Source organism: Quercus suber, unplaced genomic scaffold, assembly GCF_002906115.3.
Source record: "Quercus suber isolate HL8 unplaced genomic scaffold, Cork oak 2.0 scaffold_151, whole genome shotgun sequence".
In the NCBI taxonomy this organism is placed as follows: domain Eukaryota; kingdom Viridiplantae; phylum Streptophyta; class Magnoliopsida; order Fagales; family Fagaceae; genus Quercus; species Quercus suber.
Window position 1 is genome coordinate 356,501 of NW_027069612.1, and position 23,501 is coordinate 380,001.

The 23,501-nt window shown below is 35.7% G+C and overlaps 2 protein-coding genes across 3 annotated transcripts; both read left to right on the forward strand.

Moving 5' to 3' along the window:
- Positions 1–2,119: 2,119 nt before the first annotated feature.
- On the forward strand, positions 2,120–7,175 carry LOC136061531 (butanoate--CoA ligase AAE1-like). Of its 2 annotated transcripts, XM_065777262.1 has the most exons (3): positions 2,142–2,432; positions 3,992–5,206; positions 6,490–7,175. In XM_065777262.1, exons 1-3 carry the CDS (start codon positions 2,235–2,237, stop codon positions 6,748–6,750), a joined length of 1,674 nt encoding a protein of 557 aa, XP_065633334.1. In that variant the 5' UTR covers positions 2,142–2,234; the 3' UTR covers positions 6,751–7,175. The 2 variants fall into 2 exon arrangements, with proteins under 2 accessions (XP_065633333.1, XP_065633334.1); XM_065777261.1 differs by lacking the exon at positions 6,490–7,175 and having other exon boundaries at positions 2,120–2,432; positions 3,992–5,612.
- A 1,051-nt stretch (positions 7,176–8,226) lies between these two features.
- LOC112022214 (protein DCL homolog, chloroplastic) lies at positions 8,227–19,205 on the forward strand. Its single transcript, XM_065777263.1, has 3 exons — positions 8,227–8,735; positions 15,035–15,149; positions 18,787–19,205. Exons 1-3 carry the CDS (start codon positions 8,422–8,424, stop codon positions 18,955–18,957), a joined length of 600 nt encoding a protein of 199 aa, XP_065633335.1. The 5' UTR covers positions 8,227–8,421; the 3' UTR covers positions 18,958–19,205.
- Positions 19,206–23,501: the final 4,296 nt, after the last annotated feature.

Consider the following 23,501-nt stretch of genomic DNA (forward strand, 5'->3'; position numbering starts at 1 on the left):
TATGCTTACAGAAATCAGTGGGCTGAAGATCCCCGGGTCTTGATCTTGGAGAGAATCCTGTAAAACAAAATTAGATCAGAGGAGACCGGTGGGTGCCGGCCCAGGGTCCTCCGATGGCAAAGTTAATATTATCACTAGTCGTCTAAAGAAAACGCTACTCAGAAAATGTTTCTTTTTCTTTGGGTGAATTTTTCATACCTCGCTTCTCTGCCAATGTGCCCTTTATATAGTGTTCGGCAAAAACGATTACCTTGTAACTTCTCCAGTTGTTGCGGGTTTTGAGAGTAACCGCTCGCAACTGCTATGGCTGTTGTAATACTTGGATTTCATAACTGATTATTTACTGCGGAACGGTTGCTGGAATATTGCACTCATTGAGAGCAGACGCAACCTTTCATCCTGTCTGTTCTACCTTTGACAAAGACGAGATGCCTTCATGATGATGGCTCGTCCATCCTTACGGACGGACGGGCCATTTTCACAATGCCTCGTCCTTGTTCCTCAGAATGAAGGAGGTAAGAACGAGTATTGAATCCATTGGTGGAGCTCCTTCCTGTGTTGAAGTTTCGTAGACGACCTCCCCGTGATTTGGACGAGCCTTGTGGACGACCTTTTGAGGGACATTTTTGCCTCCTCATCAGGCTGTGTTTGGTTGCCAAGAAAATCTAAGAAAAGTTGGAGAAATAGTTTGAATTTATCCTTTCATTTTTTTAAACCTTATGTGGATTTTGTTAACTTTTAAAATCATTGACATGGCTTTTTTTAAAAGTAATTAAACCTTTTTTTTTTGGTTTTATTAGCCACATGTGCAAACCATTTGTCATATAAACATTTTTCGCTAGTGAGTTAACAACAGGAACTAGATTGACCACAAGTTGAAAATCATAAGGACTAAATTAACTGTTACCAAAATATATGGACCAAATTGATTGTGACCCAAAAATGTGGGGACCAAAATGCTATTCGCCTTTTATTTACTGTTTTTGTAAGACTAACTAGGGAAAAAAAATTTGGGTTTAATTTTTGTTCTAATTTTTTTTATACCCCAAAAAAATGTGAGAACGAAAACAAATTTTTGACATTTTTATTTTCAAAAAGAAAAAAAAAAGAGAGTTTATTGGCATTTTCATAAAAAAATAATTGAAAATTGTGGAAAAAAAAATATTTTTTTGATGATAAAAAAATGAGGGTATCACGTGTGTGATAATTGACCCCGCCTACTTGAACCTATAGTACTCATGGCATGGGGTATCCTTAGGAGTGTTAGGGTCATCCACAGTGTAACAAAGCATTTTTGCAAATTGCACGACTCGAACCAACAACTTCTATACATGTAGGTGTGATATAGTGTGAGACTCCTACCACGCTCCATGGGAAAAAATTATGGGAAAATATTGTGAGCATATAAATGAGAAAAGTTTTTTTTTTTTTTTCCCCATAGGTAAGAGTCAAGTGCCAAATAGAATATCCACTATTTTTGGTTCTTAGGTTCAGAAAATTGATAAAAAATAAATAGAAACAAAAATAAATTAAAAAATGGATAAAAAAGATAAACGCAAAAATGAAAATGAAAACAAAATATGAGTGATTGGAGCCCTATGAATAACAAAGAAAGGAAAAAGATAATAGATGCCCTAAAGATTTTTTTTAGTAAACAATTTAAAGAAAAATTTTAATAAAAAAAGAAAAAATCAATTAATGTTTTAACATTTTTTTTTCCATAAAAATGCTATTAAAATATATCGAAAATAATGTACTAATAATTATCGGAAAGACATTCCTTAACATAACTCATTAAAAAAAAAAAAAACTATGTGTGAGTTTGGAAAGTGATATGTCTCTGCGTTTTGTGAGTCTGTGTTTTTTGGCTAGGTCCCGTGTATTGTTTACCAGACCCACAAGTACAAAATTTAGCAAATATAACTTTAAAACTGAATCCCACGATATTATTTACACATTAAAAATTATTTTATTACAGTATTTTCAATAATAAGTTTTATCCTGTCATGTGTATAAGTTGCCACGTGGCTGCATCCAACGGGACCTAAGCCTCCCCAGCTCTTATCTGCCGCATTAGTTGGAAGTTGGCAGTACATGTACGTAAGACAAAAAAAAATTAGTCCAACTAGTAGCTCTTCTTTGCTTTCTCTTCCATCGGCAGCAACAATTTTTTGTTTTTTTTGTTTTTTTTGTTTTTGGGGTCTCTGAAGTCTGAACTCCGAAGTCAAATTCCAATGGAGGGTCTAATCCGGAGCTCTGCAAATTACGTCCCTCTCTCTCCCATCAGTTTCTTGAAGCGATCAGCTTTGGTCTACAGGGACAGAACCTCTGTTGTGTACGGTGATGTTCGGTACACCTGGAAAGACACCCTTGAACGCTGTACTAAACTCGCTTCTGCTCTTGCCCAGCTCGGAATTTCTCGTGGAGATGTGGTAAGTACTAAGCACTGGCTTTCTCAGTTTTATTCTTAATTTTTGCAACACTTGATTCTATGTTGTTGTCACCTTTTACTTTGTTTATTTCTGGGCTTGGTGACTTTTGTTTAATTTATCATTGCATGAAAGAAATTTGAAGAGAAGTTCTATTAGTATGTTTTGGACTTTAATTTTTTTGTTACAATTTACAGTTCAACTTTTATAGGTTGTAGAGAAACTTAATTATCAGGTAGAAACCCATAAAAAAAATTATCAGGTAAAAAGATTTAAAAATAAATCCTAATTAATATTTTATTATAAAAGTACTTTAATTTGGTTGCATAGACCTAAAAAAAAAACACTGAAATGCCTAACATCTATAATGCATGAATCTTCAATTAATTGAAAATTAGCTCTTTTTTTTAACTAATTCAATTATTCAACAATGTCTTTCATTTATTGAGGATTTTTGGGGATATAATTAAAAATGTTTCTTCTTTTCATTCAATGCCATTACAAAAGAGGTAGTTTTAGTGAGGGGGGCATTGACTTTTGCACTCCCTCCCTCAATTATGTATAAATTGAAAAAATTAAAGGTTTATTATCTAAGCTTGGCCCTCCTTAGAAAAAAATTCCTACTTCACCACTGGTATTAATTCATGATGAAATGATTGGATGATTATCATCAGATTTCAGTAAATTTTGAACAACATCTTGATGGAAGCTTAAAAACGTATTTAGGCTTTGAGACCTGGCGTTTCACTTTAAAAGGTATCAAATATGAGTCATATCATTTCTTTCTTGGTTTGTTTTTGTTTTTACTCTTGTTCTATCCTTGGCACCCATTTTGGCAATGAGGAAATTGTAAGTTTGTTTGTGTTTTCTTTGCTTGTAACAAGTGGGAGAGGAGGAATCAAAACTTGATTCTTCCCATAGGGAGATCGGACAATGCCACTGAACCATAATGCTCTTGTCGGAAAATGTAAGCTTTGTTGTGGATAAAGATTTCCATGCACTCCATCCCTCTAAAAGTGACAGCACCCATTTGAAAGAACCTGACCTTTAATTCATATTTCCTCAAAGTTTATAATGGTATTTCAACTTTTTCATCTGAAAGATAGATTACAAAAATTAAAGTTTTTATATCTAACTTTTCAAAATTGATATCTTAAAATGAATAAGAGACTCTTAAGTTGAAAATGAATAAAGTGAGTAGCTCATAGCTGGTCATGAATCTATATAGTTTGCAACTCGATACCTGCTGTTTAAGTGACCAAAAGGCACCTAGAATATGTTTTCTTTTAACTAGCATTGCTTGCTTCAAGATGTATTGGCTTTTAAAGCTTTCTTCTGTCTCTCTCTCTCTAAATCCTACTCAGTTGGTTTTCTTTTTCAAATTTTCTATACCTTTTTCATCACAATTTCTTTAGTTATCTAAAGTGCTTGAAGCATGAATTATTTTTAAGTATTAACTATATTACTTTATTTCCTAAAATTTCTTTCTTTCTTTTTTACCCTCTCACAACATCCTTAATCTTTATTTGTGTTTTCGATAAACTTTTTACTCACTTGAGCAGGTTGCTGCATTGGCCCCAAATATTCCAGCAATCTATGAGCTACACTTTGGTGTTCCAATGGTAGGTGCAGTTCTTTGTACACTAAATACACGTCATGATTCAGCAATGGTATCAGTATTATTGAGACATTCAGAAGCCAAAATCATTTTTGTAGACTACGAATTTCTTCATATTGCTCAAGGAGCGATTGATATTCTATCCAAGATGAGGACCAAGCTGCCCCTGCTAATCTTAATTCCAGAGTCTGATCAATCATCCTCCAACATCAGCAACACCATTTCCACATCAAAGAATCTGGAATATGAGAGTCTTTTACTAACCGGAAGACTTGATTTTGAGGTTAGGTGGCCAAATGATGAATGGGATCCAATCTCGCTAAATTACACTTCAGGTACCACATCAAGCCCAAAAGGTGTTATTTATAGCCATAGAGGTGCCTATCTCAATTCACTTGCAGTGGCACTTTTCAATGAGATGAGCTCAATGCCTGTATATTTATGGTGTGTTCCTATGTTTCACTGTAATGGGTGGTGTCTCACATGGGCTGTGGCTGCTCAGGGTGGCACAAATGTCTGCCAAAGGAATGTGACTGCAAGAGGAATTTTTGAGAATATTTCTCAGCACAAAGTGACCCACTTGGGTGGTGCACCCACAGTTCTGAACATGATAATAAATGCGGCAGCTAGTGAGCGGAGGACACTTCCAGGGAAGGTGGCAGTCATGACAGGTGCTGCACCTCCACCTCCACATGTGCTATTCAAGATGGAGGAACTAGGATTTATTGTTACCCACTCATATGGTCTGACAGAAACATATGGTCCTGCAACAGTTTGCACTTGGAAACCTGAATGGAATTCTCTTCCTCGAGATACTCAGGCAAAGCTTAAGGCTCGTCAAGGGGTTCACCATCTCGGTCTTGAGGAAATTGACATTAAAGATCCTGTTACCATGAAGAGTGTACCCCCTGATGCAAAAACCATGGGTGAAGTTATGTTTAGAGGCAACATTGTGATGAATGGATACTTGAAAAATTTGAAAGCAACACAGGATGCATTTAATGGTGGATGGTTTCGGAGTGGGGACTTGGGAGTGAAACACTCTGATGGCTACATAGAACTAAAGGATCGTTCAAAGGACATTATCATTTCTGGGGGAGAAAATATTAGCACAATTGAGGTGGAAGCTGCACTTTTTAGTCATCCAGCAGTTCTCGAGGCAGCTGTTGTGGGAAAACCTGATGATTACTGGGGGGAGACACCTTGTGCATTTGTGAAGTTGAAGAATGGGTGTAATGCCAACGCAGAGGAGATTATTAAGTTTTGTCGCAATCGATTACCCCATTACATGGCTCCTCGAACTGTTGTTTTTTTGGATGATCTGCCAAAGACCTCAACCGGGAAGACACAGAAATTTGTTTTAAGGGAAAAGGCTAAGACCATGGGAAGCCTTCCAAAGAAGAGCATCGCTAGAATGTAAAGCAACTTCAAGGAATTTGAAGGTGAATGTTTACTTATTACCCTGTTCCTCTATGTTGTAAATTGTAATAATCATAATTTGTCAAAAACTTTGTATTTGAGCAAATTACCAATTTCCCCCAATCATATAACATTAGTTTTTTTTTTTGGTTAAGATAATATTATAAGAAAGGGGAGCCCTAACCCTCAAAGAGGGCAAAGACATTAGAGGAAACCAACCCATCAACATCTTTACAAAAGACCCACAAAGAGATGGAAGAGATGAGTTGAGTTCCTCAAGTTGAGGAAAAGGAAGCCCAACGGGCCAACAAATGAGCAGTTTCATTAGACAATCTATAACAAAAATTAAATTTTACAATCGAGAAACAGGGAAGGAGGTCGCAGCAGTCAAATAATATGGGAGAGATCTTCCATATTACGTTAGCTCTAGCAACTTAGTGTGAATTCTCAATTATTCTAAGGGAGAAGTTTGGAAGATGTTTTGGTTGCTTCCACAAAGATTATGGCAACTAGCAGGTTTGATTGAATTATGATGGGTTCCAAGCCATAAAATTATTAAAATCTATTGGTAACAGAATTAAACTTGAGATCGAACCTCTCTTATATTAGGAAAAATGGGACAGAAAAAGGGAGAAGACTACCTTATAGTGTATTACCTTAAGTCAAATGGACCTTTAAATAGATCAATTTAAAGAAATATTGGGTTTTCAAGGTGTGCATTGTGCCCACCGACCTTAGTTTTTTTTTTTTTTTTTAATGAAGAGTGTACCCCCTGATGCAAAAACCATGGGTGAAGTTATGTTTAGAGGCAACATTGTGATGAATGGATACTTGAAAAATTTGAAAGCAACACAGGATGCATTTAATGGTGGATGGTTTCGGAGTGGGGACTTGGGAGTGAAACACTCTGATGGCTACATAGAACTAAAGGATCGTTCAAAGGACATTATCATTTCTGGGGGAGAAAATATTAGCACAATTGAGGTGGAAGCTGCACTTTCTAGTCATCCAGCAGTTCTTGAGGCGGCTGTTGTGGGAAGACCTGATGATCACTGGGGGGAGACTCCTTGTGCATTTGTGAAGTTGAAGAATGGGTCTAATGCCAGTGCAGAGGAGATCATTAAGTTCTGTCGGGATAGATTGCCCCATTACATGGCTCCTCGAACTGTTGTTTTTGAGGATGATCTGCCAAAGACTTCAACTGGGAAGACACAGAAATTTGTTTTAAGGGAAAAGGCTAAGGCCATGGGAAGCCTTCCAAAGAAGAGCATCAGTAGACTGTAATGCACCTTCAAGGAATTTGAAGGTGACTGTTTACTTAGTACCCTGTTCCTTTATGTTGTAATTATCGTAATTTGCCCAAAACTTTATGTGCAACTCTGTTATTTGAGCAAATTACCAATTTCCCCTCAAAACAAGTTCTCAATTATTTTGAGGGAGACGTTGGGAAGATATCTTGGTTGCTTCCACAAACACTATGGCAACTAGCAAGTTTGATTCAATTATGTTGGGTTCCAAGTCATTAATCTTGTTAGAGATATATCAGACATATTAGCCTAATGTAATAGGCCTAAGCCCACTCCTGCTTGTACTAGTAGTTTAGGGTTTAGTCACCTATATATACTCATGTTAAGGTTTATTGTAACACAGGTTATTGTACTACACTCTTATACAATAAAGATGTAGCCCTTAAGGGATTTCTCTGTGAATGTAGGTCGACAAGGCTGAATCACGTAACCCTCGTGTTCTTGGTGTTCCTATTCTATACTTCTCTTTCCACATCCACTCTAGCATATACAACATAGTATAACACATTGCGTTGCTAATAATAACATATTTAACAAATCTATTAAATTCTATTGTTAATAGAAATAAACTTTAAATTGAACCTCACTTATTTTAGTAAAAATTGGTTAGAAGAAGGGAGAAGACTATCTTATATTGTATAACCTTAGTCAAAGAGTTTTAAATGGACCATTTATAAGAAATAAGAAATATGAGCTTTAAGGCTGTGCATTTTGCCCATCGACCTATAGTAAAATCAATCCAACCCATGCAACGTGCTATGGTAGGTTGATGGGTTTAGCTTTTTTCTAGTGCATTGGATGTAACTCAAGTATCACATGTGTCTAAAATTGACTGTGTAAGTTTTGTGTTATGTTCAATGTTTTAGCCCATTAAATTAGGCTGCATATGTGTTTGTATTGGCCAAACTTCCTACCCAATTAACCCAAATCTATACTATTTATGATTTGAAGATAAGTACAAGTTTTTTGGATTTTAAAACTTAATAAAAGAAATGATTTCGATTAAGTTGGAAAATCCGATCACATTTTGTTAATTGTAATCACTAATCATTTTTAAGTAATGAGTTTAAATAGTTGAATAAAAGTTTTTTTTTTAATATTTTTTTTATAGTTATTTTCATTTCCATCCCTATAGTTTCATCAATTCAATCATTTAGCTTATATCAATTCAATCATTTAGCTTATATTTGTTTTAATTTCATCTCCGTTGTGTCATTAGATCTATAAAATATGTTGTTATATAGTTAGATTTATAAAACGATATAGCTTTGCCATTGGAAGCTGATGGAGTATAACATAATATGAATGAGAATGGATAGAATGACTACATTGAAAATAAACATAGATGCTTGAAAAACAAATAGAAAATAGACATAGTTAGTGGGTTTAAGCGATGGTGAAATTTTCTATAAAAAAAGAAAATAGACATAGTTATGAGAAGGAAAATAAAAACAAGTCAAAACTCTAAAGTAGTCCATGGTTAATTTTGGAAAACCAAAACGACGACGGCTTCTCTATATACCCTATCCGGCAAAAAATTTCCCACCTCTGACCTCATTCTCAAACTCACGCTTACACTAACACACAGACACACACACTCACTTTCACTACCATGGTCAATAACAATAATACACTCCCCTATACCTAAATGGCCGCACCTTTGCTTTTCAGAGCCATTCCACTTCTCAGCCTCCGGCTCCACCACCACCGCCTAGCCGCTTCTATTTTTGCGCCGACGCGGCGGCCATGGTGCAGCGCCGCCGAGCCGAGTCGGAGCGAAGAGAATTTATCCTCTGCGGACAACACCGCCGCCGCGCGGAAAGCCAGGGATTCACAAAGTTCCAAGTACCACCATCGGTGGGACGACGCTGAGTATCGCAAGTGGAAAGATAAAGAGGGCGAGATTCTCAGTGATATCGAGCCCATCTCTTCTCTTACCAAAGAGATTCTTCACTCTAACAGGTTCGTCTTTAGTCACTCTCAGTCTATTCCCTAATTTTTTGTTATTACTGCGTTTGGCTGCCGAGAAAATGTAGGAAAAGAAAGTGAGACTTGCTTCAAGTGAAAATGATACTGCCATATGATAATTGATATAGTTGAGAAAAATAAATTTAATGAATACATTTTTAATTTTCTAATGGTTTAAGCTTTTGAGACGAGCCGTAGTTTATCATGGTATTAGAGCATGTGATCCCGCGTTAGAAGAGAAGTGTTAAAATAATGGTTAAATGGGGAATTTACCGTTTCGCTTTTGGGACAAGTTATAGTTTATCAATAGGTTTCACTAGTTTCCCTGGTATTTGGCTAGGAGTAGAACTTGGACTTGTGAATTGTGAATTTGTGATTGCCTTGGTAGTAGGAGAGAGTGAGTGTTTATCTAACTTAGTTGCCGGAACATAAGGCATGAGTTTGTAACTTTCAAGTAAAGAGAGAGGGACTATTCCTAGTGCCTTCATAGATACAGATACATTCATTTATGTTTCCTTTTGCAGTCCTATCATTAAGAATTGAGAAATTAGTAGAATAGTCCCAAGTTAGTGAGAAACGCCTTTAGTTTTCAATATGTATGTTTACTAGTTAATGGGGTGGCATTTGCTTTCTTGCTTTCCTACTGATGAAGGAAAGCTGAGCGAGGGTTTTTGTGGTATCACTGGGTACTGAGTACTAGCTGGAGACCTTGATAGAGAGTTGAGGAATTTACTTTATAGAAGCTGTCTACTAGAATTATAGATGCAAAATTATTGGGATTGCTAATAAATAGTGATAAATGTGCTGTGAGAAATGAGCAAATTTGTTTGAGGCTAGAAATACACTTCTCTAAGAATAAGGTCACCAATTAATTCTAGCGAGCAATTCGATGAATGGCTCAGATGATTGTTCACAGAGGCACTGGAGAAATGCTGTATCAGAGCAGATATATTGGTCATTAAGTGATGATGAAGGTGGTATACAGGGGTGCATTCGGGAGGCGATTGTTATTAATCCTGAAATTGATTGTATGATGACAGAACCTGACCATTATAGTGAAGATAGGTGCAAATATTCACAAACTGGGTGGATGTCTGATGGATCTCAGAAAGCAGCTAATGGCCATGCTGGCATTATATCTAGTAACAAATCAGATCATTATACTATAACCGGTAAGTGTCAGCATGTTTTTCTGAATGTTTTAATTTCGGACAAGTTCAGCTCACTCTGCAAGCTAGTATTTGAGAATTTCCAAGGCATCAAAGCTGACCTTTTTTACTTAAGTACCATAAACACAAGAATGCACTTGCAGGCATTCCGGAGGTAAGGCAGATGGAAGGGATTGTTTAGTAAGTGATTCGTGTGAGGAGATGTACCACGTGTCCTGCAGTTAGCCTGCTGTGATAGAGATTCCCCCCAGAAGCTGTTATCGTGCCAGTTGCACTGCTTGGGGTTTTAGATCACCCAATATAAATTGTGTGGTGGGTGAGAGGTTGAATGCCCCCAATACCCCAAGTAATGGAAATGATGATGGAATTTCACCTACAAATGAAGAAACACCTATTGAATTGGAAGAGAATTCAAATTGTAGTATTGATGATGGACTTCAATTATCAAAAAGTGGCAAAAACTATCCCTGTAAAATTTGTGAAAGCAAGATAGTAGATGGTGAAAATTGGAAGATTTTTAGCCACTCTGTATGCCCAAATAAATACTACCATGCAAGGTGCCTGACAAATAAGCAATTAAAATCATATGGTCCCTTTTGGTACTGCCCTTCTTGTCTGTGCAGAATTTGCCTCATGGATCAGGATGATGAAAAGATTGTTTGCCTCTTGGATTTATTGCCAAATAACTAATAAGCTATTGCAAAGGGGTGGAACCACATAGTGGCTCCTCAAGGTAAGGCACCTAAGATTGTGTGGAGATAACACCAAGCATGGGAAAAGATAGAAAGCTAGGAAGCATAGACACTTCATTTAGGGTGTTGTGCCCGTGTTGTGTTAGTGTTATTCCTGTGTCATACTGGTGTCGCACCAGCCATTTCATGTTGTAATTTTTCAAAAATTGCTTGTGTCACCATGTTGTACCCGTGTCTATACCCGTATCCATGTCCATGTCAGTGCTTCCTAGATAGAAATCCTAGGATTCAACACCTAGGATTGCTTAGTAAACACCAAACCTTTTGATAAATTCAAATAATTAATTTTATTATTCAAGCAAACCATAGGTCCATAACACTAATGAATTTTAGGGCCTTTAAATAGGGAAGAATGGTAACTGTCATGGAAATAAATTTGTAAACCAACTAGGGAAGGAAATAACTTTTAAACTACTACATAAAATCAAATAAAAATTAAATCATAGAAATTAAGTTCGTTCCAATAAATCAATTGAGGCCAAACTGGCAGTGGGTCTACATCATCCAGCCATGGCCCATGAGATCGGAGGACCTAGACTGCCGAACAGCACTTTAGATCAGAACCTAGACTGCCAAACAACAGTAAAAGCTTGTATCTTGGCATTCGATTCCTTTGTCAAGTGCCAATTGGCACTCCTTTGTCAGGTTTAGCTGAAATTTGCATGGTAGCTCCCTTTTAATCCTATGCACATGAATCAACATTGATTGGTCAAACTTCGGCAGTTGGATGTGAATAAGATTGAGTTGGTTAGTTAGGCTTAGCATGTAATCACATTAAACACATTTTGAATTTCTATTAAACGCATGCTAAATTCCTATAAGCACATGGGAAATAGAGGACCAACCCTATGGAGTCATGTGGGCCAATGAGATGAGGTTATGGTTCTATATACTGTCAAATTGTAATCACATTCCTATCACTGGATAAGATTGTGCTTGCAAGAAGAGCCTCCCTTTCATTAGAAAGTAGGAACATAAAATTGAGCCTTTGATCCTTTTTTGACACAGTTGTTGTGATCTATGTTTTTCTAATTTCATTGAATGCAGGGTGATACTTCTGTCACAAACAGTTGACTAAGTAGTTAACAATGTTTATACATTTAGAGACTTTGCAAGTTGTCCTCAAAACCTTGGGTTGGGGGGACATGATATTATTTTTGAAAAGGGACCTTCTTCTAAGTAAGAGCATGGAAGGGTTTATTCAAAACCTAGGGAGAATCAACGGTCACAAGATCTGCTCCCTGTCTATAGCTACACCCTTTGAACCTGTAGGACTGATGCTTTCATGGCTTGACACTTGCAACCTTGCACACACTTCATATTATTAGATTATTGTTGGTGTGGTGAAACATCTCTTGCAGTTAGCTATCCTAAATTGTGAGGGTGACAATGCACACTTTACAAATTCAAGTTGATATCAACTTAGAATAAGTTTTATATGATGGTTTTCTTTTATCTGGGACAAAAAGTAAAATGAATAATATAATAATTGTAATGTTTTCATTTTTACAAGGCGTAATTTTAAATAGCTCAATAAATAATGTTATTGTTTTTCTATATAAAATGGATTGATGTAGAAAGACAATAAAATAATAATTGTGATGTGTTCACTTAATAAGGTGCCATTTTAACTAATTTATTTAATCTCTTTTTTTGTGATATATAAAATAAAATATATAGAAAAATTATTTAAAATCAATAATTATTCAATTTTATATAAATGGATGGATAAAAATAAAATAATAAAGTAAGAGTGATGGGTTAACTTTTATTAAATGTCATTTACTATTAATTTAATTGATAATTTTTTTCTTATATAACAATAGAAAATATTACTTCTTATATACTTTTTTTTTTTTTTTTGATAGGTAAGAAAAAATATATTTAAAAACTGCTAGATGCAAAAAAAGCACCAGCAGGGCAAATTACAAAAAGGAAGAAAAAACAAAGACATAAAAAACTTAAATTACAAAGAAAGAGAGCTAAGGAAAAGAGGAAGAGAGTCATTAGATGTGAGTCCCCAAGCCCTAGCCTAATCAAACAGAGAACCAAAAAGAAAGCAAGCATTTGGTCCTCAGATCTATCCAAATTCTCAAATGTCCGTTGATTGCGTTCCTTCCAAATACACCACATCAAACACAATGGGACTAAGTTCCAAATGTAAGATGAATGCTTCCCCAACCAATTCCACCAACTAAAAAGAAAATCTGACACCGTAAATGAGGAAACCCAAGAAATCCCAAAAATCTTAAAGACAAAGCACCACAGCCGATAAACCTTTCCACAATGTAACAACAAATGATCCACTGTCTCATCATAGCAACGACACATAATACACCAGTCAACAAAATCAAAGCCTCTAAGCCGCAAGTTATCACCCGTGAGGATCCTATCCCATGCAGCTGTCCAAACAAAGAAAGAAACGTGCTGGGGAGCCTTAACTTTCCAAATACCTTTCCAAGGAAAAACAACAGAAGAAGGGCCATGTAACTTATGATAAAATGAACGGATAGTAAAATTCCCGTTTTTGGTCAACTTCCATCTCAACCGATCACCAACAGTCCCTGAAGGTAAATTGGCTGCCAAGAATCAGAAGAAATCAACCACCACAGCAGCCTCCCAATCATTAGGACCTCGATTAAAACGAACATTCCAAGTTCTCTCATCCCCTGTTCCTTGACTTATCAAAGATGATTCTACTGAAGTCTCTCTGTTTGCAGCAAAATTGTCTAAGATTGGGAAAGCCAATTGGAGAGAAAGATCTCCACACCACCTGTTTGTCCAAAATTTCACTCTATCCCACACCCCAACCTTATACTGGACATATTTGTTAAAAACTTCCCAACCCTTCCGGATACTTCTCCACAAACCACAACCATGAGTTCCCCTACCCAACTTAGAGGTCCACCCCCCCCCCCCCCAAAATCTTCCCCAAATTTCGAAGCTATCACCCTCCTCCAAAGCCTATTCTCCTCCATCCCAAAACGCCAAAGCCACTTACCTAGCAAGGCTTTATTGAAAGTAGTCAATTTCCTAATACCCAAGCCACCATTAGCAATAGGTAAGCACACTTTATCCCATCCCAATAAATGATTCTTAGGGTCTCCCCACAGGAAATCCTTTTGGAGCTTCTCAATTTTGTTTGCCACATGTGTAGGGATGGTGAAAAGAGATAAAAAAATATGTGGGAAGGCTGGATAGTGTGCTTTTAAGCAAAGTCATCTTACCTCCTTTCGACAAATACAACTTCTTCCACCCAGCTAGCTTCCGTTCGATTTTTTTCCAAAATAGGGTTCCAGATAGAGGGGGACTTATGGGACGCCCCCAACGGCATACCAAGATAAGTCATTGGCAAAGTCCCAACCCTACAACCCAATATCTCTGCCAAAGCATGCAAATTAATTACCTCCCCTATAGGAACCATTTCGCTTTTAGCTACATTAACCTTTAAGCCAGTCACAGCCTAAAAACAAAGTAACAGCAATCGAACATAAAGGACTTGCTCCATCTCTGCATCACAAAACAAAATAGTATCATTCGCAAACAGCAAATGAGAAACACTTTCCCCTCTGCCCCTCCTACCGTCCGCCCTAAAACCACTAAGTAAACCTGCCCCCTCCATTCTCTTCACCATCCTACTAAACACCTCTATCAAAACTAAAAATAATAAGGGAGACAACGGATCCCCTTGTCTCAAACCTCTAGAGCTACCAAAGAAATCTGCTGGGGTCCCATTAACCAACACAGAAAACTGCACTGTAGAGATACAGGTTCAAATCCAGCTATACCATTTCTCCCCAAAATCCATTTTCTTCAACAACTTCAGAAGTGCCTCCCAATTCACATTGTCATAGGCTTTCTCAATATCTAACTTACAAATTACTCCCAGAATCTTACTCTTCATTCTGCTATCAACACACTCATTGGCAATGAGAACTGAATCAAGGATTTGCCTACCTCCCACAAAGCTATTCTGAGATTCAGATATCAGTTGATCTAAAACCACTTTCAGTCTATTTGCCAAAACCTTGGCCAAGATTTTATATAGACTCCCCACCAAACTAATAGGTCTGAAATCACGAATGTTGGAGGCCTCATTCTTCTTAGGAATCAAAGCTATAAATGTAGCATTAAGAGATTTCACAAACTTACAATGCTGATGGAATTCTTCGAAGACTGCCAAAACATCTTTTTATATACTATTGAAAAAATTATTTTTTTGAAATGACAATTCTTTTTGAAACTTTTTATATAACAATAGAAAATATTTCTTCTTATATACTATTGAAACTTTTTCCAATTCTTAGTCTGTTTATGCAATTTCCGTGGATCGTAAAACTCTTCTCTATCTGACTGATTTGGTTTTTGCTAGGTATTTGGATGGGGAACGTCTAACAGCTGAAGACGAGAAAGCTGTGGTGGAGAAGCTTCTTGCTTATCATCCACATTCTGAAGATAAAATTGGATGTGGACTTGATTCTATTATGGTAAGTTTTATTGTGCATAGTTTTTCATAGAATTTTTAGGTTTATGTAGCTAACGAATTCTAATCGTTTTGGTCTAACTTCTGTTATTCGCTTAGTTGATTTGCTATCAAAATTTGCAACTTTACCTAGTCACTCACATTATTATTTTTAACTTCTTGACGAAATTTGCAATTTTACCTGGTCACTCACATCATTCTTTTTAACTTCTTCTTGACCAACTTACAAACTGAATTGCAGAAAGAAACTTATCTTTTAAAAAAAAAAAGTAACAGAATCCATCAAGAGAGCACTAAAATGTGTATCTCTCTTAGTTTTCTCATTGGACTATATTCTTTTTTTTAATATCATATGCCAAGTGCTACATGGCTATTTGCTGAACTTCATCCCACATTTTGGACTCACTTTTCCTTAATCCTTATAGCAACTTTCACTTGAGCTACTGCTAATTTTGGTTTTTGTCATTTTTGATCTATCCATCTTAGTTGTTTCTCTCTTCTTGTTGTGAAGTGGTCCAAGTGATAAAACCTTTATGTAACAATCTATCAATCTATAATTGTGCTGATAACGCTGTTTGATTCAGTGGTAGTATCACTCTCAGATAGACTATATTGATTCTCCCAAGCTCCACAACTTGCTTTAATTTCACATGTTGTAAATCTAAATATTATCTGTACAGTACTGTGCACAAACTGGTTGGATAGAATGGCACAAAAGAATACATGTGGCCAACCCTAATTGGTTGATGAGGATCTAAGAGCCTTCCCCAATTAATTGGGATTAAGGCTTACTTGAGTTGAGGCTGTGCCCAAATTGCATAGGATTGTAGGCATTTGTGTTGTAACCATCCTATGATGTACACATTTCTTTGACGACATAGGCTTTCAACTTTTAGCATCATTAATATTGCAAAATCCACCCCATATTGATACAGAGTTTCAGAATGTTTTGATGAATAACTTGCAACAGAGGAACAATATATGCGTTATTGTGTCTCTTTGCACATGCATATTTGGTAATATAGTAGCCTCTAATAACACCATCCTCCATGGGTGTTTTTTCTGGATATTGATGGGAATATTATTTACGATACAGTTTTTTGTCTCAAATGTATAGCATTAATGTGAAAATGCCTTTTCCATTGAATGTATTGTACGTTAATTAATTTTTATTCATTACCAATATAATTAGTTAATATTTTTAATAACTGGAACTAATGACAACATAAGATCCCTTAAACCTAATACAATTATGAAAGCAAAACTTTCCTTAATGGATTTGATATTTGGAGTTCCATCCTTATATTTACTTCACAGCTTTATTATTTTAATGCATTTAAATTTCTAAAAAAAGGAGGAAGCAGAAATGGTCAGATTTCTACAATTAAACCAAACTACTCTAGAGGGTAATATGGGAACTGGGAAGCACACAGTTTTTAGGGGAAATCACTTAGAATGGAACAAAGTTTATATCCTATTTCAATTAGGTCCCAGGGTTTTAATTTTTTCAACTAAAGTCCCCAACTTATGGAGTTTCAATTTGAAGCCTCTTTCTATCTCAGTTATTCATTTCCATTCTTCTGGACTGTAATGAATCAGAGAAAAACATGAAATCGTTGATAAAACTTTATGTTTTGCCCAGATAACCAGCTTTTATTTTCTTGCATAAAGGATTCATTTTTGCTTTCTCACTCTAGGTGAAGCTTTCTTTCTCTATCCTCTGTTCAGTGGTTCTGAAATGGTTTATGAACAGGCCCTCGGCGAAATGTAGTGTTTTATTAATGGTTTCCCACTTTTCTTTGCTCTTTTATTACTTAGAAGTTAGAACTATGGAGACAAATATGGAATGGATGGAAGCTTCAAATTGAAACAATTTCTTAAATTTGGATTTTTGATTGACTAAATTAAAAACCTGGGACCTAATATGAAACATGGTGTAAACTCAAACTCTGGAGTTTTTATGTGATTTCCCTAATGTTTTAACTTCTTAAGAAAAAGAATTTTTAAAGCAAAGACTAATGTCTTTCACTTTTTCCCCTTACAATAAGTGTGGAGGGGAGTTTGAACTCAGATTCTCCTCATTGGGAGAATTGGGCAATGCCACTAAGCTATAAAAGCTCTTGGGCCAATTATTGGTAAGAAACACATGCACTTGATGGATCTTTTGAAACCAATGCTTCACTCTCTCTACTTGTCCTTACAAGGAGAGGAGGTGCTATATGGGCTAAAACTCATTGGCAGACTAAGTTTTCACATAAAATTATAACAAAATTTATTTGGTTCTTATAGGAAAAATAGGCCTTTTTGGTACTTTTCCCAATGAGGAACTTTTTATTTTTTATAGAATTTGATTTTTATAAGTGCCAGGTGCCATTTGGGCTAAAACTCATAAGCTTAATTGGTTCTTGTAGGAAAGATACGCCTTTTTTGTACTTTTCCCAACAAGGAATTTTTTAAATAAAAAAATAATAATAATAATAATTCAACTTTTACAAGTGGGGAATGGGGATTTGAGCCTTAGTTCTCCTTATAAAGAATACTAAACAATATCACTGAGCTACAAGGCTCCTAGAAAAAATTGGAGTGATTCACCTATGTTTTTGGATTTTTTTTAGTACTTATTTTGTTAGTAAATTTCCTGTCTTTTTGCCCCTTGAGGTGTGGAGTGATTCATCAAGGCTTGAGTAACAAGTGATGATGTTCCTTGTCAACAAGTTCATATAACATTTTTAGGATATGTACTTATCAAAAAAAAAAAAAAAAACATTTTTAGGATATGCATGCCAGAAGTTGCAACAAAAAGTGATTAGAGGCTGGAAAGAAATAGGTGCTTATGATTGCATTTGTTTAATATCTCATGCCTCAAAGGCTGCCAAAGCATTATTGTTGAAACATTAAAAAATTTGGGGTTTTTCCTAGTCTGGTTAAATGGTGAAGTATGATTTTTGCAATGATATTTCAAGCAGTCTATGTTTTGATTCTTGTCTGTCATTTCTTCATTTGGGGTCCCAAAACTTTGAAAACACAATTCATGGTGTATTTAGCGTTATCAACACATCAATGAGACTGAAAATGATTGTAGAAAGTTGAATGGGCTGTATAATTTTCTCAAGTTCACATTTCTTAAGCAATTGAGGAACAGGTAGGTTGTTTTGTTTATATCTCAGCATGGTTCTTCATCCTTGACTTTTGGGGGTTTACTTTGAATCCTTGCAAAAAAAACTTTTATTATTTGTCCCTTTCATTGGAAATGAACAACCAAGAAAGCAATTGATGTTACGTCCTGTCTAATGGGCTCTTGTTGGGTTTTACTTTTATCTTCATATTTACGTTTTGCTTTGGGGATAGGATGTTTGGCCGCACATAGTTGGCGTGTAGATAAATGTATGTTACCTTTGACTGGCGCCACTTTTTTACCTCCCATTTCTGTCACATGGAAACCTCTTATCATTTTTCTTTATTTTCCATCCAAACTTTTTCTAACATTTGATTTTTGATTTGATATTAACAGAATTTATTACTGTTTAATATGTGCATGAGCTGATTCTGTAGCTTATAATTATCATATAATTATCTTTAATGTAGCTTTTATGTTATACTATGAGATCAAACTAACTGGGTATTGGCTAATGTTGTTGAAGGTTGACCGGCATCCCCAATTTAAGCGGTCAAGATGCCTCTTTGTTGTAAGAACTGACGGTGGATGGATAGACTTCTCATATCAAAAGTGTCTTCGAGCATACATTCGGGATAAGTACCCATCCCATGCGGAGAGGTTCATTAAGGAACATTTCAAGCGTGGTAGTGGTTAATTTGTATTAGTCTTGAGGCTTTTTTTACAATTTTGGTATCACTAGAGATGATCTTGATATGTTTATTTAATTTTTTTTCTTCTTATGGGGCATAAGAACTTTCACATTGGTTTCAGTTTACCCATATATATATTGCCTAGAGTTGCTAATTGTCAATGCGGTAGATAATCCTTGATTGGCACTTAAAGTTTGTTTTCAAATGAAGACAGAAAAAATTATTGAAGTGAAGTTCACTTTTTTGACTTGCATCTCTTTTTGGCTTTTGCAGTTTGATTTATTGTAGGAATAAGCTTTTTCTAAGAGTCCTAGGACCCCGCGTGTTAAGTTGTAGCAAGTATTGTTTAATTTTTTTTATTGTCAGAACCAAATTATGTCCTTAAAGCTTGTTTTTTTAATATTTTGTTGCTTTTCTCTCTTTTGGCTAAGACTTTGGAGCATGTTTCATAACATTATGGCTCTCTCACAGGTAAATAACTTTTCATTGTTTGGAGCTTAATCAGAGGATACTGATAGTGGTGATTTAGTGATATGGGTACCATTTATAAGTTATTTTTGCAGTTAACAAGAATTATAGGCCCTCACACTAAAGAAATTTCCGGGTAAATCAGGTAGATTTGTTTAGATTTTCATGTGACAGTCTAACCTAAGTCTTGGCTTCTCATTTCCCTGTGCTCATGTGATCTTGTGTCTCAAGACTCTTAACTGACTTATTAATATGGGCCACATCAAATTGTGACAATCGGTGTTAGTTGAAAATTTTCTCTTTAAAGATGGGACGCATGGAAACGATAGCAAACCACTTTATCTTGTTTAATAGCTAAAGAATTGCTTGGACCACTAGGGAAATGGTCTTGGCCAATGAGTCTTCAAATTGAATTGAAAAGGAATTGAAATTCATGATTTGGACAAGGTTAGCTATACTGATTAGTTAATTTTTTCGAGCTACAGAGTGGTCCTGGAGAAGCAAAAATTCTGAGAGTGGTTGTGTGTGGGCTGTTGTGGTCAAAAGAGTAAAGCGCAGCTGGTTGTGCTGTCCAGTAGGGATTCCTATAGTAGGCATTGATAAGTCAAACGCGGTGGGAAAGTCTGAAAGAGTGAAAAGTATCTTTAGTTGAATCTGAAATGTCCGAATATATGTGCTTAGTTTTCAAGACATTAAAACATCTTTCCTTTTTGAATGTTGGTTTGTAGTGGTCAATTTATTTTCTGTGAGTAGAAAATACTGTCCAAAAGTAACTAATCCGGAAAAAGGAAACCAAAAATTCAGTATCTAATGTTAGGGTTAAGCTTCCATCCAGTGTTAAGTTTCAGTCCATTGTTCCAATGCATTAGATATGAAACACAAAATGTCCTTGCCAAATCAGTTTAAGTGTGGGCTTGCATTTTCAACCCAATAAGACAGTGCATTGGATACGAAATAAAAAATGTTCGTGCCAAATCTGTTTAAGAAATGGCTTGCATTTTTAACCCAAGAAGCCAGTGCATTGGATACAAAACACAAAATGTCCGTGCCAAATCTGTTTAAGAAAGGGTTTGCATTTTCAACCCAAGAAGTCGTGACGCGACTTACTATTGTTTAATTTTTTTGTTAGGTGTTTGATTTGTAAATCAAATAATAGCAATTCATTGATATTTTGATAAGCATTATAGCTGTAATTAATGGCTCTCACCTTGTCAATCTAACTTTGTATAATACATTAATTACTCTATAGTTTATAGATGGGGGCTTTGCTAGAGAAGAGCCTAAATACTTCACTCCTCCAGTCGTAGTTTCATGCTCTCTCTCTCATTGATGAGTTGCAATATGCCCATTTGTGGCTAGAAATTCTAGTCTAGTTCTCTGTAGATCCCTAAGATATTTTTGAATATGACAGCTTTTTGACTACGAAAGTAGGTGACTTTTTTGTAGCTAGTAATTCTACTCAACTAATTGCGTCGTAACTTATACGACAGTTTTGACTACAATCAATGGTGGCTTTTATGTAAAGGGCCGCTAGTATTTTCATGTTGTTCAAATTGTGAATCCTCAAAGTTTGAATTTTCAATCTAGGTGCATTGCTGTCTATGAATTAGTTGGCAATAGATGCATACAGAAGAAAACTTAGTGCCCGACCATGGACTATTTAACCAGAGTGTCTACAAAAACCAACAAAAAAATAACTGGCCAATAATATTACTATAATCATTGTCATTTTGTGGAATCATATCCTTTAAAATGAATATAATAACCATGCAAGATTATCAAACAGTGAAAAAGGAGAAGCATTACTAGATTAGGAAGATCTGAAACAGTGACATCCCAACCACATTAGGCTTTTTAACATTATGCTATTTTAGTCAACTGCCAGAACATTCTCAAATCTCAACTACAAAGTTCATCGACCCTAACCCTTACATGACATTGGAACAAAGTAAGATTTAAAAAAAAAAAAAAAAATACAAATTGGTCAGCATAGAAGGAAATAAAAATTGTAAGCTTATTATAGGAGCCACTTTTTAGAGTAGCAAGTAGCAACCATCATATCATCTCATCTCTTCAAATACTTCTTGGGAGCCACCATTAAAGAAAGAAAAAATAATTGACCTTGGTATTCATATCCTATGGTTTACGTACCTCATTTTTGTGATTTTTCTTTTAAGTTGTGGACAAAGCAGCATCGAAACTGGAGTTTTAAACCTATACGAGTCTTGTTGGTCAAGCTTGGTTTTTGTTTGTGTCTTTGTGTCTTTAGTTCTTTAACCCTACTATATGAAAGCACCGAAAAACAGGTTGGATTCATTAGTTTTTTAATTCTTATGGGAAAACCTTACCGAGTTACATGGGAAATGAAACACTCAATACCTATGTTCATGTACACAGTGACCCCATGCATGAATCACGATGGGTTTAAGGGGTCAATGATTCAGAATATGGAACTTTAATTGGGAGTACATATTGTACTTCTTGAAGCTTATACAAGCAACAATTGATAGGGTATTTATCCTGAGGCTAATTGATATGGTCATTGAGTATTTGAGAATCTTCTTTTTTTTTTTTTCTTTTTTTTTTTTTCTAAATGTTATTTGAGATAATATTTACAGCTCAAATTTTTTTTTTCCTGTCTTTTTTCTTTTTGGCTAAATCTTTCCAATCAAGTGTGATANCCGCTGGCCCACCAGCCACAACCACAAACCCCAGTAGCTGAACCAAAAAAAAAAAACACATCTAATGCCAACACAGCACAGCCACCATCCACCACCACTGTCCAGCTTCTCAATCAGACCACCCACCTCTGCTGAGAAAAATCCATAGCAAAATCCAGCCAAATGAAAATGAAAATCAAAATCCGAAATCAAAATCAAAATCAAAATCCAAAATCAAACCCATCTGTTCTCACCAAACCCAAACCCATATGTTCATCCCAAACCCATCGCTGTCGCCGTCGCCCATTGCATCTCTATTTATCCCAAACTCGTCATCATCATCATCATCTTCATCGAAACCCACTACCAAACAAACCTGCAAACACTGAAACCACCATCAAACCCATTAGAACAAATCCCCAACCCATCGGAAAAATCACAACCACTCGCGCCTCCACGCCGTTGAAGAAGAGAGCAGGAAGAAGAGAAAGCAGAAAGAAAGAAAGAAAGATTATGATCTACAGAGAGAGGAGAGAGAAGACCAAACTAATTAAAATATATTTTTTGTTTTTACCATTCAGCTACAGTGCGATTCTAATGTAGAATAGCACTGTAGCAGAATTGTATTTTTTTTTTTTTTACAATACTTGCATTTTACAACGCCTAATGGAGTGAGTTTTTGGGCTTGAATGGTAAAAGTAGCTTTCATTTTGGCATTTAGCCTTCCTATTTGTTGATGCTCTAATTGCACTGGTAGACTGATTAATATGTTAGAGGGAGTATCATTTTGCATTTTAAATTTACTGGAGCATGCTTATTAAAACGAAAGGCGATATTAAGAAGTCTTTATATTTCATTTTCTCTACTTTATATGTGTTTATTTCTTAAAAAAAAAGGGGTCTTATACGTTTTGAACATTTGCTTCCTTTCTGTCAAAATATCACACTTGATTGGAAAGATTTAGCCAAAATAGAAGTTGGGATGCTGGATGTATTGTAAAATGGTATGATATAATTGATAAAGTAGCTTTTTGAGATGGTAAAATAAGATGATATATAAAATTGGGATGTGGATGCTCTTATAGTCCAAGAGCATTCTTCTCTTTGATTTTACATTTTAGGTAGGGTTGTTTTGGAAAGTTAAATATTTTTATTTGAAAAATAATATATTAAATATTCACAAAATACAGACCAATGGAATTTTTTTCCCCCAACAATGTATTTCTAAAGCTTTTTGACCATTAAACTTATCTTTTAAACACATGTAATCTTTTCATTTCACACATACTAAATAATTATAACAAACAATTCTGTTAAGAGGTCATGTACCTCGTGAAGAACTTCAGATAAAGAGTGCATACATAAAAATCCATCCATGAAAGTTACCCATGATAAATGTCAATATTTTGTTCCATTACCTAA

What these genes read in the sequence shown, in the direction of transcription:
- LOC136061531 (XM_065777261.1), top strand. Translation starts at nt 2,235, where the DNA reads ATGGAGGGTCTAATCCGGAGCTCTGCAAATTACGTCCCTCTCTCTCCC. An exon ending in GAATTTCTCGTGGAGATGTG is followed by an intron (nt 2,433 to 3,991) that starts GTAAGTACTAAG and finishes TCACTTGAGCAG; the next exon opens with GTTGCTGCATTGGCCCCAAA.
- LOC112022214 (XM_065777263.1), top strand. Translation starts at nt 8,422, where the DNA reads ATGGCCGCACCTTTGCTTTTCAGAGCCATTCCACTTCTCAGCCTCCGG. An exon ending in GAGATTCTTCACTCTAACAG is followed by an intron (nt 8,736 to 15,034) that starts GTTCGTCTTTAG and finishes GGTTTTTGCTAG; the next exon opens with GTATTTGGATGGGGAACGTC. An exon ending in GTGGACTTGATTCTATTATG is followed by an intron (nt 15,150 to 18,786) that starts GTAAGTTTTATT and finishes ATGTTGTTGAAG; the next exon opens with GTTGACCGGCATCCCCAATT.